This window comes from Cydia pomonella, chromosome 1, assembly GCF_033807575.1.
Source record: "Cydia pomonella isolate Wapato2018A chromosome 1, ilCydPomo1, whole genome shotgun sequence".
NCBI classification, from domain to species: Eukaryota; Metazoa; Arthropoda; class Insecta; order Lepidoptera; family Tortricidae; genus Cydia; species Cydia pomonella.
In genome coordinates, this window is record NC_084703.1 from 34,163,229 (window position 1) to 34,179,354 (window position 16,126).

Genomic DNA, 16,126 nt, shown 5'->3' on the forward strand with positions numbered 1-16,126 from the left:
ATGCCTTGGCGTACTAATGTAATGGCTTTAATAGTACGAGTATTCCTATAAATACCTTCCCGCCAGTATTGTCAAACTATTAGCAATGTTGATATGTTTTTTATTATTATTGCAAATTGCTTATAGAGATCTAGTGATTATAAATAATTTATAGATAACCCATACAAAACGGGGAACGTTCTCGAGAACGGCATAACTATAAGTAATATAGATACTGCCCACCACTTCATCTGGGTAAAATTAGTATTTCCATGATACATTATAACCCCCTGTATAGTGATCCTTACTGTAGGGATAGCCTAATTAATTATCAACACAATATATCTAATGTAGCTTTTTTCGACTTTTGTTGGTGATTTGCTACAATTGGGTAATTTGAAAATGAACAAAAAAAAACTACTCGTTCGATACGATACGATACGATACGAGATACGATGCTTAAAGCTAGCCATACACACTAGGGTATGCCTGCGCAGTTTTGCCTGTGTATTATTTGAATTCGCGCCGCAGAATGTCTGCATTTTACTAAGGTGAATGTAGGTATACTAAAGAAGAAAATAGCAATGTCTTGAACGGTAACTTATGTTAATATGGTGTGTCTGTGCTTTCCTGCTACTTATGTTACATGTAGTAGCAATATTAAGTATTTTTCCTCGCTTAGTAATGACAAATTTACGAATATCTTGACAGTTAACAGTGTTGACGATCAGATTTATTTATTCAGGAACTCGCCCCAGTTCTCACCGCCTTTTATGTGTACTGTACAAATAACATGTACATGTTTCAAGCTATAAGTACATATTATAAGATGGATTCATAAGAGCTGGCGCGAGATAAGTATGTACGAAACTTTTAAAATCATCATTTCAAATCCGCACCAGCTTTTTTAGAGGGTATCAAATTTTGCTATGTGAAGTCATAGCCAATTAAAACTAGACTTAGTGGTAGGTACTTAGTAAATTTCGTAATTTTATGGCTATGTCGCAATTTATACTATTATGCTGAAAGTGCTCAAGTTAATCTAGACAAGTACATACCAACCCGTGGTAAAGTATAGACACAAATAATTTACTTTGGTTCTGAATCGAGCCACTATCAATCAGTTTCAGTGAGTACTAAAAGTTAGGGATAGAAGAAAGACGGCGAACAATAGCGAAGTTTTTCTAGTTTGAGCACGGTCGTCGACATTGTGCAGTTGGCAGACATTGCCGGATGCGACTGTGAAATAGGGACCATTGTTTTTGGTCGCCACTTCCGCTCACTTCCGCTTCTCAGGCCCACTTAAGAAAATTAATTGATATGGACTACTAAATCTAAGAACATTTAGAAAATTCATATTTTTACAAAGTTTTATCTCATCTACGAAGTTTTTTATAGGTAGTACTTATTAAGTAGAGATATGAACGGTATAAAGTAGAATGAAAGTAGGTATTCATTTAAGGAACCCGTTAACTCGCCAGCTGTAAGATGACACATGGTCTTTAACGGCGTGTGATATGGCATGGGTACAGTCACCTGCAAGAATACTCGTATGTCTTCCAAGGCAGCAAAAATATGTGAGACGCTATTGTGGCTCTACAAATAAGATCGTATCACATATGTTTGGCCTTAAATAGTTGTGTAAAATATTATTATTGCAGGTGACTGTACGAAACTATTTCCACATGCTCAATTCAACTATCTAGTTATGACAATTTTTAATATATATAACAGGTGGCCTAGCTAATACGCGAATCGCTTGCGCTACGACAACCAAGTGCTTACTGTCTCTCTATCACTTTTATATATTAGTCATTTTAGTGCGATAGGGAGACAGGTAACGTTTAGCTTTTCGCTGTCACATTGCCGCTATCCTTAAGTATACATGTGGCTTTATGAAATGATGACTCATCCTAAGAGCTGAAAATAAACCAACTCTAAGACTCGAGCTGTTCATACCGTTTACTGCCTTACAAGAAACACGAGGGCTGAAAAGTACGACGAATCAATCAGTCCGTAAAGCCTGATGGACAATAGTGATTGAGTTATCTGCTGAAAACGATATTGTGAGTTATCTTTGGCCTGTTGAATTAAGAAGGCTATCGATAAAAGGTTCGCCTTACAAAGCGATCAGCGGCGAGGGTGGGGGTACAGCGAGTCGGACAAAAGATTTAATTACACGCATGAATCAAGCGCAAGGGCGCGGGCGGGGCGCGCGCGGGGGGCGGGTCGCGATAAGCCCAGCGGTGCAGTCGCGCGCGATCCTGCTGATGTGCCATGTGATAACGCCTGGTGGCTGCCATTGTTTAGCCTGCCTGGCGACGCGCGTGCGGGCTCTATCAAGATTAGATTGCTTGTCATTAAGAATAAAGGATTTTATAGTAGTGGATGACCATTGTCTATGCCCTACTAGATTACAGCTTGTCATGAGTTTTCAAGTTTATCGAAAATACCTACATACATAAATGAAACAGTAATTATAGCGTGATTCTTATTATTATTACATTCCAGGATTATTTTGGGAAAGTACCTAGTTATTTTAGCAAAGCATAAAGAAATAGAGATAGAGATAGAGAGTAAGCTTAAGTAGAGTGTTTACTCCATACATAGATAAAAACCCATTTATAATAGGTAAGTTTTAAGCGAGCTTTGCGAAAACTTATTTGTAATAAGATTGAAGCTAAATAAGTATTAAGTTTTAAGCTTGCTTAAAAATTGTTAATGTTTTACCATAGGTACGTCTCATAAAACTTATGATGTCTTTCCCATTTCCCATCACACGGACATTTGGGAGGCGTGCGCGGAGCCAAAGCCAACACGTAGAGCGCTTTTGACACTTTAATCAAATGTAAGGGGTACACCGAGCGGATGCTGCCCTTGCCCGTGTCATGGGACACATGCAGAGGCAGCACCCGCCTGGCTATTGCGTGAAAGCGATGGACTAAATACTGGACTATGTGTATCGACGTTGATACAAAATACTAAGATAAATAGACTGATTGCCTGAGTTCGAGTTACCTAATGATTCTAAGACCTTATTAAATGAAATATAAGTTTACTATCAACTTGTCATGTACACTTGTTTATTATCTTAATAAACTTAGATCTGCTTCGCTTAGATTGTTAGGAAAGAGAGGTCGGTTATTCTATGGACAGTGCGGTTCATACCTTATTCAAATGATGTAATTGGAGTATGTCTCCCTGGTTCATGAGCTCCAAGCGCAGAGGCCAGCTCTAACTTGATCTTATACCACCACCTGTGTAGAAAATAGATTTATGACCATGGGTCACTAAGTATCCTTAACCTGTATCATAATATAACACATCTATCTCTCAAGATAGATATATAAACATTGTAACATGTATATAATATGTATGTAGGAACAGACAACAAGAAATCAATATTCATAGTAAAGTTCAACATTGTCCCACAGGACTCAAATGTACATATTTAGGTATGCATGTCTGTGTAATAGTCACAACTGTCTATGTCTTGGTAAGTCTCATCAGTCGACCTTTGCACTGGATAAGGAGTGCGGTGACCTGGTCGCAACCAGTCACAAACCATAGATCAATTCCATAGCATGCCAAATGAGGGAAACACCAGTTCCTTGCTATGGCCAAGAGTGCACCTATCCGAAGGGTGTACGAGCCCCTTGCAGGTCACTATCAATTCTATGGCATGCCAGACGAGGGAAACACCAGTCCCTTGCTATGGCCAAGAGTGCACCTATCCGAAGGGTGTACGAGCCCCTTACAGGTCACTATCAATTCTATGGCATGCCAGACGAGGGAAACACCAGTCCCTTGCTATGGCCAAGAGTGCACCTATCCGAAGGGTGTACGAGCCCCTTACAGGTCACTATCAATTCTATGGCATGCCAGACGAGGGAAACACCAGTCCCTTGCTATGGCCAAGAGTGCACCTATCCGAAGGGTGTACGAGCCCCTTACAGGTCACTATCAATTCTATGGCATGCCAGACGAGGGAAACACCAGTCCCTTGCTATGGCCAAGAGTGCACCTATCCGAAGGGTGTACGAGCCCCTTACAGGTCACTATCAATTCTATGGCATGCCAGACGAGGGTTGGGCTCAGGTCGGCAGACGCATCTCCGACCTGACCATGACATACAAGCACACCTCTGCTCGTAACCAAAGAGCATGTAATCATTACGTTCTCTTGCAACATCATCACACGTCATGTCACGTCTTTATAAGTCAACTCAACACATTGCGGTCAGTACATTGAATCTAGTCATACATAGATTTCACAATAAATAAATGTAGGAAATATATGCGTGGGACGAACAAGTCCTCTTTTATATACTCATTATACTTAGCTTTCAGATAATTAGAGAGATGATGCTCTGGCTGTACGAGGCTGGCTTCGGGCACACGTTAATAAATAAGTTAACAAACTTGAAACTTCATGTGTGAGAAACAGGAAGGAAAAGTATGGTTTGCTTACCATAGACAATATACAAGATGTTACATGTGTTGCCATGTGCAACAATGCGTACATCGCGGAAGTCCGCGACACTATGGGATAAAAACCGGACGCCTGCCTAATAAAACGGTATCTATTTTTATTTCCGGCAGACGGTGACTTGCTCCCACAAAAAGCGACAACACCGATGTGAGGAGTGAGGGTAGAGAACTGTCACTAGACTTAAAACTTCCACACGCAGCTCACGCGAATCCACTTTGAACGGCCAGCTAAGGCAAGCCAGACGCAGAGGATCTTGCAACACCCACCCACCTTTCGGGTAACAGAAATCGCCCAGGAGCATACGTGGGGTTGCTACTCCCCAACAGCTCGCCACAAGCTGCCCTAAATAAGAAATCTCATGTACGGAGTGAGAACTCTAAGCTTATTTATTTTTCTATGGTTAAAGTTAGAAAAAGTTCGTTTACTTATAGTTCGTTACAAAGACTTGATTGGACACTCCAAAAGGTCCTTTTTGCTTTAATTTTATGTCTCGGTATCTACTGTCTAGTAATTGCCTGTCTAGTCGTAAGAAAAAGGTAGGGCTGCCACCTATTTTATAGAGAAAATAGTTATTTTTATTTTTACATTGATATATATCTAAGGACGGGCTTTACGGGCACTAAGAATGATGCTAGATTAGTGGACTGACTGGATATCCTTCGATACCTTCCTGTCGGGAGGTATGAGTGGCCGTGTCCGCCGTTAGGTTGCAACGGCTGTAGCAGGTCGCTCCCCACCGATGTGGGGAGGTCATAGATTAGTGGTGTACCTGTACTCACGAATTTGAACCAATCGTGCAGTAAAACGCAACTAGTTGCGACTAATCGCGAGCGTAATGTGAACTCATCAACCAATCGCGTTGTGGCGTTAGACCACAGATTAATTAATAATTAATTAAGTTACTGCATGATTGGCTCGATTTCGTATGCGTGGCCCCATTCTTCCTGTAAGCCCGTCCTTATGTATGTCAATGATTATTGTCTAAATATTGAAAAAAAAAATTGTACCTATTTACTGGGAAAATTTAAAATAAATAGGACACTGATTTGAGGCGACTTGCGGTGTTGAAAAATCCAAGTCGCATATATGATGCAATATCGAAATTCACAAGCGAAATTGCGTTTCCCACGAGAGTGACCCGTACAAGTTCCACCTGTCTCGACCATCTATATACAAACATGACTAGCGCGATAACGACATCAGTAGTTGTGACTAACATCAGCGACCACCATGGAATAAGAGCAAACGTCGTGGTCGCCCGCCACGCAGCGCCTGAGCCTCGCGTCCGACGCGCTCGCGACTATTCGCGTGCTTCACGTGATGCTTTCGTAGGCGCTATGAACAGTATAGATTGGGTTGAAGTATTTACTCGAAAACTAACAACAGAAAGCAGAATTGAAGCTATTATTAATACCATCGCAAACAAGATAGAAATATGTTTTCCATTCAAAAATAAAAATATTTCGCGTAATAAAAATAAAACGTGGATTAATAATGAAATAATCAACTTAAAATTATTGATTTTCGATCTATCAGATCTTAGAAATAAATTTCCCTCGTACCCTGAAATCGACAGTCGCGTAAACGAGGCAAAGGTCAAATACAGTGAACTAACTCGTTACACAAGAACTATGCACTATACAAGCCTAATAAAACATAGTTCCAATACGAGTAAAACGATGTGGAAAATAGTAAATACAGAGTCCGGTAAACAGTGCAAAGGATATACTGACTTTACTGACATAATCAAAAAAACAGACGGCACCAATTTTATCTCAAAGAAACAACTAGTAGACACTTTAAATAGGCAGTTCGTTTCGGCAGCGGAGCAATGCGGAGCCCCGCGCGCCGACCCTTTGCGCGCACTCGCCGCACTGGGTCGCACACAACCACCTAATGATAACTCGCTCCTTTTGAGTAGATTCTTGCCGACAGAAATAAATAAAATCATAGCGGGCAAAGTTGCAATTAAAAACACAAAAGACATATATGGTATCTCGACGGAATTACTAAGCCTCGCTGCAACAAACCTGGCATCCCCGTTAGCGACAGTCTTTAATGAGTTGCTACGGGATGGAAAGTATCCGCAAATGCTCAAACAAGTTAAAGTATGTCCAATTTACAAAGGGAAAGGAAAAACGAGTGATTCTAATTGTTATAGACCAATTTGCATTATACCAGCGGTAGCTAAAATCCTGGAAAACGGGATAACATCTCGCATGACAGACTTCCTGAACAAAACAGGGCAGTTATCCGAAAGGCAATACGCTTACCGTGCAGGGAGATCTACCTCGATGATGGCTCGTGAAGTGATACGTCGGATCCTTACCGCACGAGAGGAAAAGAGGGAGGTTGCGGTACTCTTTTGTGACCTCTCAAAAGCTTTCGATGTGGTGGACCACGAAGCCTTATCAGAGAAGCTGCATCACTACGGCATACGAGGACAGGCCTTAAAGTTCATGGTAGAATTCCTGCGTGAGAGACGACAATACGTTGTGAGTCAAGGAGATAACCTAAAATCGGATGGCTTGTCCACGGAAATAGGTGTCCCGCAAGGCTCGTCGTTGTCGAATCTGGCGTTCTCACTTATGCTTAACGACCTCCCGAATACCGTAAAGGTAGGCGAAGTGTTCATGTACGCGGATGACGTGGCGGCCGTTATCACTGCTGAGAGCCTGGACGAGCTGGAATCGAAATTGAACATATCCGCACAACAAATTTTAGATTGGTGCCGAATGAACGGACTACTACTGAACTTAACTAAAACGCAATTCATGCAATTTGACTTGTCGGGTAGACAACGTCGTCTACTCAATATAAATCATCAAGGCAATTCCATTCAACAAGTTCCAACTACCACATTTTTGGGGTTCCAGCTCGACCAGGGCCTCACATGGGAATTCCACATCAGTGCGGCATGTGGCAAACTGAGCAAGGCTTGCTTTGCGCTGGCGAGGCTCAGCCAGACATTACAAGGTCAGGCAATGCGGTCGTGCTACTTCGCAAGCATACAATCCCTAATGCAATACGGCCTGGAGTTCTGGGGCCGAGCGGCTGAGTGGGAACGCGCATTCCGCTTGCAAAAGCGCGCTGTACGCACCCTGGCCCGCGCTAAGCACGACGACAGCGCCAAGCCTCATTTTATAGAACTAGGGATACTTACATTACCTTCACTTCTAATATTCCAGGCGGCAGTCTATCCGCGAGAAAACTTAGAACTGTATGGGAGACGAGGTGACGGAAATGCACGGGTCAGTCGAAACGCGCACAAAATTAAGACCATCCCTCACACACTCAAGAAGACTGCAAAGTCTATTCATATTGCAGCACCTGTAGTTTACAACAAATTGCCAAAAGTTGTAATAGAAGCTGTAAGCGACACTAGCTTTAAATATAGATTAAAAAAATGGCTCATTGGAAAATGTTTCTACAGTTACAAAGAATTTATTGAACAAAAAGAAATAAAATAATATGCATAATCATCAAAGTATAATTATGAAATAATATGTATATAATGACTAATTAATAATAATTGAATAATATGTAAGTTGTGACCTGTAAGTTATTATTACCAATAAAGAATGTCTATGTCTATGTCTATGTCTATGTCTATCGGTGACATTTGAATCTTTAGTGTTGAATATATAATATTTTCGTACATACTATATTGCTTTTGTATAATATATAGTACAGTTAGCATCAAAAGTAACGAATGAAACAACGCGCCAAAAGTATCTGATATTCCATATAACTTTACATTTTATAAAATCACATTTTATAACTTTATATTGTAAAATATAATTTTCTAAAATTCGCGTTCAAAAATATACCTTACAGTCTTAGTTGTTCTATATTAAAGATATCACTTTTTGTTAAGCTGTTACAGAATGGTAGATACTTATGAAGCGTTATTTGATCCTCTACTTTTGATGCTGACTGTACAACTGACTAAAATATAGTTCGTAGTAGTTGTATAAGAATTTCATATTAATTAAAAGAAGACTGCTCGTGGTCTGTAAACTCAAAAAAGTTGAGTTTACATTTATGTGACTGGAAGGATGAATCTGCTTGTCTATTGATTTTGAGTGTAGATAATCACAATCAGACATGCACTTAAGTATTATAAATTTGATCATTGTGCAGGTACCCGCGAGCAAGCGTACGTGTATGCGATGTCTGCAGCGGCGCTGGCGTGGTCGGTAGCGCGCGCCTGTGCGGCGGGAGCGCTGCCGGCGTGCTCGTGCGCTGCGCCCCCGCGCGCGCCGCCCCGCCCGCCACGCCAGGCGCACGTCACGCCCGCCGAGCCGCACGCGAGATTCAAGTGGGGCGGCTGCGGGGACAACTTTCAGTGGGCTGAGAGGTAGTTTTCTTATAATATTAGCAAATTGTTGTTTATGTGTTAAACACCGTAACGTGCTAAGAGAAAAAAGGTCTTTCAAAATCGCTGCCAACTTATCTTGGTCTGATTGTAAAACTTAAAGCATGCATCTACTTAATTTTTTACTTTTAATACCTACTGTACTTCTAATTTCACAATTTAATGTTTATTTTTACAATATTAACTTTATTCTAAACAAACTTCTTTTGCTTTCATGGCCTTAGCGCTCATCATTACTAAATCGTTATGTTATTTGAGCTTCATTCATCTCGATTTCGTAGATTTTCCAAGCAATTCATAGACATGCACGAGATTGACGTACGCGATGGTAAATTGGAGGAGTTGATCGAAGTGGAGACGACTACCACCGAACTACCGACCACGTTAGAACCGACCACGCCGGCGCCCGTGGTGATCCTCGTGGACGATCAGCCAGCGCCAGCGCCCGACAACGCCAGCGTAACGGCACGCCCGCGGAAGAAGGGACGCCGCGGGCGCAAGCGGTTGCCGCGCTCGCTCCGCCGAGGCAGGCCCACGAGGAAACGGTTCAGACCAAGGTGTGTATAAAGTTATCAGTAACGGCCTGATGTTTACACATTGTAGTGTTTATTGCGTGTGCATACATTTCCTACTTGCGTTTAGTAGCAATGTATGAACTCGCACTAAACACTAGTCGAAGAGTAAAAACAGGCTCTGATTTTGACACTGAAGTTTATACATCTCGTTTATTAACCACATTTTTCGCGTAAACACACTGCAATTATGCTAGATGATTTTCTGGTGGCCTAGCGGTAAGAGCGTGCGACTTGCTATCTGGAGGTCGCGGGTTCTAGTTCTAGCCCCGACTCGTTCCAATGAGTTTTTCGGAACGTGCGAAATATCATTTGTCATCGGGAGGAAACGGGACTAATCCCAATAACGCCTAGTTTACCGTCTGGGTTGGAAGGTCAAATTGTAGTAATAGTTGCTTTCGTAAAAACTAATGCCTATGCCAATTCTAGGGATTAGTTGCCAAGCCAGGCACCCATGAGCCGTGGAAAACTGGCGGCCAACGTGAGGAAAATGATGATAATATGATTTTTGCTACAAAGATGTATAAATAATAATTAAGCTATGGGCTACGCCATAGCACTCGTAGCCTGTAGCATAGCTTAACTCTGAAAGCTTTCATATAAGTTGACCAATCGGCCATCGAGCGTTTAGCGAATGTTTAATGTCATTCTCAGATACGACTTTGAGGACCAGAGTTCCAGATACCGCAACTTGGAGTACCGCATGGCCGCCGACGACCCCCGATTCGATCCGCAGGTGGACTTGCGCACGAGACTGCAGCGCCTGCGCCCGTTCATCGCCTCCGCCAATCTCATCAACGTTCGTTTTGGCAGAAAGGTACCTACTAAAACGCGCTACACCTATTTACAAGTTGTACAGTCAGCGTCAAATAATTTGTAGCAACCAAAGTAGCCAAATAGTTCGGTACACCATATATTTAGTATGGTGTACCGAACTATTTGGCCACTTTGACTGCTACAAAGTATTTGACGCTGACTGTACTGTACTTACATGTGTACCTAACTAATACTTTCAGTGCACTTCTAGCACAGAATAACTTCTGGGTACCAATTACCGACTATTTTCATAACAAATCTCTTATATACGCAGGCAGTATCATTAGCGATGCGCACTAAGTGCACATGCCACGGCGTGTCGGGGTCGTGCTCGGTGCGCACGTGCTGGCGCGCATTGCCACCGCTGGCGCGCGTGGCGACCGCGCTCGCGGGCGAGGCGGCGCGCGCCGGCCCGCTGCGTCCGCGCCGCCGTGCGCGCCGCGCCAAGCCGCGGCTCCGCTACGTCACGCCCAGCCCGGACTACTGCGAGCCCGATCCTGCAGCCGGCTCACTTGGCACACACGGAAGGTACGCTAAGTTATTCTAGTATTTCCGATTTTCTATTATTCCGATGCAACGTTTTCTGTTTCCGTTCCGGCAAAGTAATTACTGCTTCTAACCTACTGTAAGCCAGATATGTACGATCTGTTGTCTTAAGTAGGTACTATAGCTACTCGAGTGCCTTGAATCAGTTTGTAAATCCATGACAGACGTTGCAACGCGAGTGCGGGCAACGCCGCAGGGGGCTGCGGGCGACTGTGCTGCGGTCGCGGGCGACGGGCCGTGCGCTCCACCCGACTCGAGCGCTGCCACTGCCGCTACCACTGGTGCTGCCGCGTCGACTGCCAGCTCTGCCGCATCACCTCGGAGGATCACTATTGCAATTAAAGACCTATATCATTCCCATTAGCAGACGTAGCATAAGCAATTAAGTATTGCCTTATTTATTTATCCTTGTCTATATCTGGTTTCATTGGCAATTACATCCTATATACCTACTGGAACTACAACTATGCTCTGTAAATCCTTGCATACTTTTACGACATAGTGCTTTTTGTAATAATAACAGATTCAGTCCAAAGAGGTACTATATGCTTCAGAGGTGGATGTGAAAATTGCATACGACACGAGTTCGCTCAGTGGCTGCTATCCACCACTGGGTAAAAAGCGGCGTACACCTCTCGACACCGCTCACACCGGTGTTGCTCCTGGTCGTCTTCACGACGGCATTTCAGGGGCCCATCCCATCTAATGGGCGGCAACTCCGGCAAGTCCGCCTGCCTCGATAACTAGTGAACTTGTTATGGCAGGTGCCTGGACGTCTTTGCAATAACCCAGTCTCATTGTCCACCCATAATTATTCAATCCATAGACCTATGTACTGTTCACTTTTTCTACAATAGTGCCAATACCTACTGCGACCGGTTCATGGATGCCTATTGTAGCGCCTGTGAACGGGTTCCAGCAGGCGTTCTACATGACATTGTAGCTCTCCAAAGGGCCTCTACGTGTTGGCTCTATATCCCCACGAAAGCCTATCAAAAGACCGGGATTTATAGGCCCGTGAAATCCAAGGAGAAACAGATTCAAAAACTTACCAATATACCTAAAGAAGCATGCGAGTAAATGCGAATGTGTCAAAGGTTGCTTCAGGCAAATAATCAAACTAATAGAGATTATCTGTTTGGATAGGTGTGTTTTGTGAAATAATTTGCATTGTAAACCAAAGAATTCCCAGTACAGATAATTCGATATTTTTAAATGTTAGCTAGTCATGTTTCAGAATGTTTGTTATTTACATCGTAGCAAGTAAGTACCTTTTTAAAGTAAGATGAGTAGAAAGTAGCTATTTTATACTTTAATGTATCTATAATATAATAAGATATGATAGCCCTATAGACTATACGAGTAGTAGCGTGAAAGACGTAGCAACACCTTAAATAGATGCAAAGTATTTGCCGTACTTAGAATTAAAAGATAGTTTTGATGTAAGTAAATTAACTTCGAAATATTCTGTAGTATTAGGCTAGACAATAGATATATATCGACAATAAAGAATTGTTAGTGTTGTACTAGTATTAACTTATGCTATAAATATGGCTTTTACGGTCATTATAAAACAGTTATCAACTTTTATTCAATTTAAAATCCATCAACGCTTTATAGCTTTCAAACCAGGTTGCCTAGCCAAGATGCCAATCGTTTGCGCTACCACAACGAAGTCCGTATCGCACTAATATGTAAGAGTTGTAGGCAGACAGAAAACGTTTCGTTGTCGTAGTGCAAACGATTGGCATTTTGGCTAGGCAATCTGGTCTCCTATTGTCGTTCATGTTCATAACCAAATAAAAATATAAATGACTAGCAGCAAGGTAACAAGAAAGTAATCGTAGAAAACTAATACGTGTCCGTGTCCGTGTCCGTGGTCTATGTACGAGAGCTGGTCCAAAAGTTGTAAGTTGCTCCAGCTGCATGCAATTACATTATTATTTATACCATTGTGAGGGATGTTTCAATGCTAATTACGGCTTTGAACTTTTTTAAACTTGTGCGAATAGTTTTTTTATTGTTCGTTTTCTAATGAAAGCTGTTTTATAAGGAGTTAGAAATTGCTTCGAAAAACGGCAATTATTGTCACATTTAAATGAATTTTGTATTGAAATCTTTGAAAACTGAACTTAATCTCCCGGGTATTATTATTCGGTTCCTTCTGCAATTAGGCAATTACCAATGTTTTCTACTTTTGGTGATACCTATGACTCAATGGCTGACATCTATTAAGTCATAATCATTTTTACTCAATCAAAACGATTTATTAGTACGTAACCGTTGCGTTATAATTATGCGGTTGTAGCGTTCCACTAGGTTTACTTGCGGTGTGTATCTAGGACTATAAAACACGTTAGGGACATTATAAGACTTAGACAAGTTGTCCATTACTTGCCCAGTAAATTGCGTGCCATTGTCCATTAACACCGTCTGCAGAACACCATGCCCGAGAAATACTGATTCTTCTAAAATTTTAACTATTACAACCGCAGTAGCCTGTTTAATTGAAAAAATTAAGCAATACTTGGAGAAGCAACATGTAACGACTAACACGAGTATGTAGCTGTTCCTTCCCCTAGTTGTTGGCAATGGATCCATCAAATCGATCGAAATCATCTGAAATGGATGTGAGCATTGCTTTGGCCTCCCCATTTCCCCTAAGGTTTGATGGTTCTGAGCCTTATACGACAAACACTTATCGGACGTTCCGATGAATTTTACGAAATCCTGATACATTCCTGGCCAGTAATACCATAAGGTAAGTTTACGGTATGTTTTAAATATGCCCATATGACCTGCAGTAGGCTCTGAGTGATCTTTCATGAATTGCCTTTTCGCGTAACTCTGAAGAAACGACTAATTTCCAAGAAAACTTAGAAGTGAGTTCATGCTTGTTTCTAGTTAAACGGTACAAGGAGTCATTTTTAATGATAACTGGGATAATCTACGGGATTATGCAAACAACCGTTAAAAATATTAGTATACCAATTATCTTTAGACCCTATGTATGGTATGTATGTTGTTTATGGTATTAATAATATACGTAACGATTTATAAAACGGTCAATATTCGCAATTAGCAGCATCTAAAATTATAATATTGTTTAAATCAAATACTTACTGTTTGTAAAAAAATAGCACATATGGAGTCTCAATTCTTCTCAATAGGCTTCGCTACAACGAAGTAAATAAAAAAATATTTGAAACAAACTGTTCTCCAATAAGTAGTACATTACGATACAAGTGCGAAAAATAGGAAATTCGAAACGAGTGGCGATAAATTAAAACACGATCGAAGGGAGTGTTTTAAATCGACACGAGTTGCGAATTACCTATTCGCACATGTATCGTACAACGTTTTACAGTACATATTGCTCTGTAAATGTTCGACACAGTAATGTAATATGCTAATATTCGCACTAGTGCGGTAAAGTAGCACCATATGTACTGTAAAATAAATTTACAGCACGTCAATAAGTACTGAAAGATCCCTCACAATGGTATACTTAAATAATGCTGAAATCGTATGAGTCGAGCCGGAGCACCTAACTTTCGGACCAACCCTCTAATCTACAGGTACATAAGTATAGCGCTGCCCTGGACTTTCAAGTAATAAATATGTACAATAGTATAGTAATTACACTCCTTTGTCATTTTATATTCGTTATTAGTCCGATTATTAAGAAAATACAACTTAAGAACTTTGAAATCATATTCTATGAATTTACGGCAAGTAAACAAGCATATGTGGCATAGTATGCGAAACACAAACAGAATAGGGATGAAAAAAGGATTCAGAACGATGTTATTATTCTTATTAGCTTATTGACTCATGTTTGCTTTCTATCATATCTTAAGCGTAATTACTCGTAATATGTGATAGATGTAAATTTCGGCGTTAATCATAATCTTCACCCAAAAAAAAATGTCACACTTCCAATCTGATGTTGTAAATAAAGTTCGTACTTAGAATATTTGGTTTTATTTGTGTCCTCAAGTCTCCAGTATCCCTTGAGCTGCCCGCTTAGCTAATATGCCAATCGTTAACGCTCCATAGTGAACGAATCACATAGACCGCGAGCCAGGAACAATTACTATGACCAATCGCCTCCCGGCTGAAAACTCGTGTAGTGGTTAACGGCTAGGTATGATGGACCCTCGTGGACGTCAGCTGCCGCTCTGTTGGTGGGTTGAGGAATGACAGCCACCGAAACACGTAAATAAAAAAAAAATTGTCAAAATTGCCTCCCGTTTCATAGTCAAATGATAGTTCAGATGCTGTTGTTAATTAAAAAAATCGTCAGCCGGTTATATCGCGGTGGTAAGAACATCAGCTGGTCGCATGAACATGTAAAAAATAAGCGCTATACCTTTTATGATAGCAAAAACCAATCATGAAACGTTGCATGTAGCATTTCATCAGGCGTAATCGCCTAAAAAAACCATCAACGGATTACGCAATTTACACATTACGCATACTTTGCCGCACGTAAAGTGATAGGCGCATATTATTTACATGTTCATTTTACAGCTGACGGTCATTCCACCGCGATAGAACCGGCTGACGGTTTTTTAAGTTTAAAACAGCATCTACACTATCATCTGATAAAGTATCACCCGGAAGGCGATGACTGACGAAATATGCTCCTGGCCCGCGGTCTAACAACTGTCACTGTCGCACTAATATGGAAGTGATAGAGAGAGATGACAACGTACGCTACGAAGCGTCAAGGGGTCATAGCGTACCGTGTGCGTTAGGCATATGTAATCAGGGTTGGGCAGTATTTCAATTACATGTATTTGAAATACGTATTTCAAATACCACTTGGGGAAGTATTTTCTATTTGGTATTTCAAATACTATACTCACATGTATTTAGTATTTCAAACACTTCAAGCTTAAAAATACATTTTATAAAATCGTATTATGGAATGTTATTAAAGGACCATGGGCAGAAATGTCCCCACCCACCAACAGAAACAAAACATGTCTCATTCAATAGATCTTGGCAATCTGATGATTTTTTACTATGACGAGGATCGCCCTATTTTGTTTTTATATATTTTTCGCTCATTTCATTGAAAGTTGCAGGCAGAAGGTTATAGCAATAATGTTCCTACTATATATACATATATTTAGGCCAGACATCTTCGATTTTCCATAACAGTGCGAGACAAAAAAAAACCCGTCAAATGAAAAAAAACCTCCAAATTGCAAATGAATGTCAAACCTAACTTTTATTCTAAATAGTACCCGAACGACATCTATATCTGAATTTTCCTTATCAGAGTATCATTAGGCATACTGATTTTATTCTGCCAGCAGAACTCTTAAGTAATGTA

General features: G+C 41.1%; 1 protein-coding gene across 1 annotated transcript in view; it reads left to right on the plus strand.

Moving 5' to 3' along the window:
- Window positions 1-14,756, plus strand: part of LOC133520661 (protein Wnt-5-like) — a 68,935-nt gene extending 54,179 nt beyond the window's left edge. Inside the window, exons 4-8 of the mRNA XM_061855220.1 lie at window positions 8,614-8,830; window positions 9,130-9,405; window positions 10,075-10,237; window positions 10,511-10,764; window positions 10,947-14,756. Of these exons, the coding sequence (XP_061711204.1) occupies window positions 8,614-8,830; window positions 9,130-9,405; window positions 10,075-10,237; window positions 10,511-10,764; window positions 10,947-11,124 (1,088 nt within the window). The 3' untranslated portion in view covers window positions 11,125-14,756. The remainder of the gene's footprint in view (window positions 1-8,613; window positions 8,831-9,129; window positions 9,406-10,074; window positions 10,238-10,510; window positions 10,765-10,946) is intronic.
- The last annotated feature ends 1,370 nt before the right edge of the window (window positions 14,757-16,126 follow it).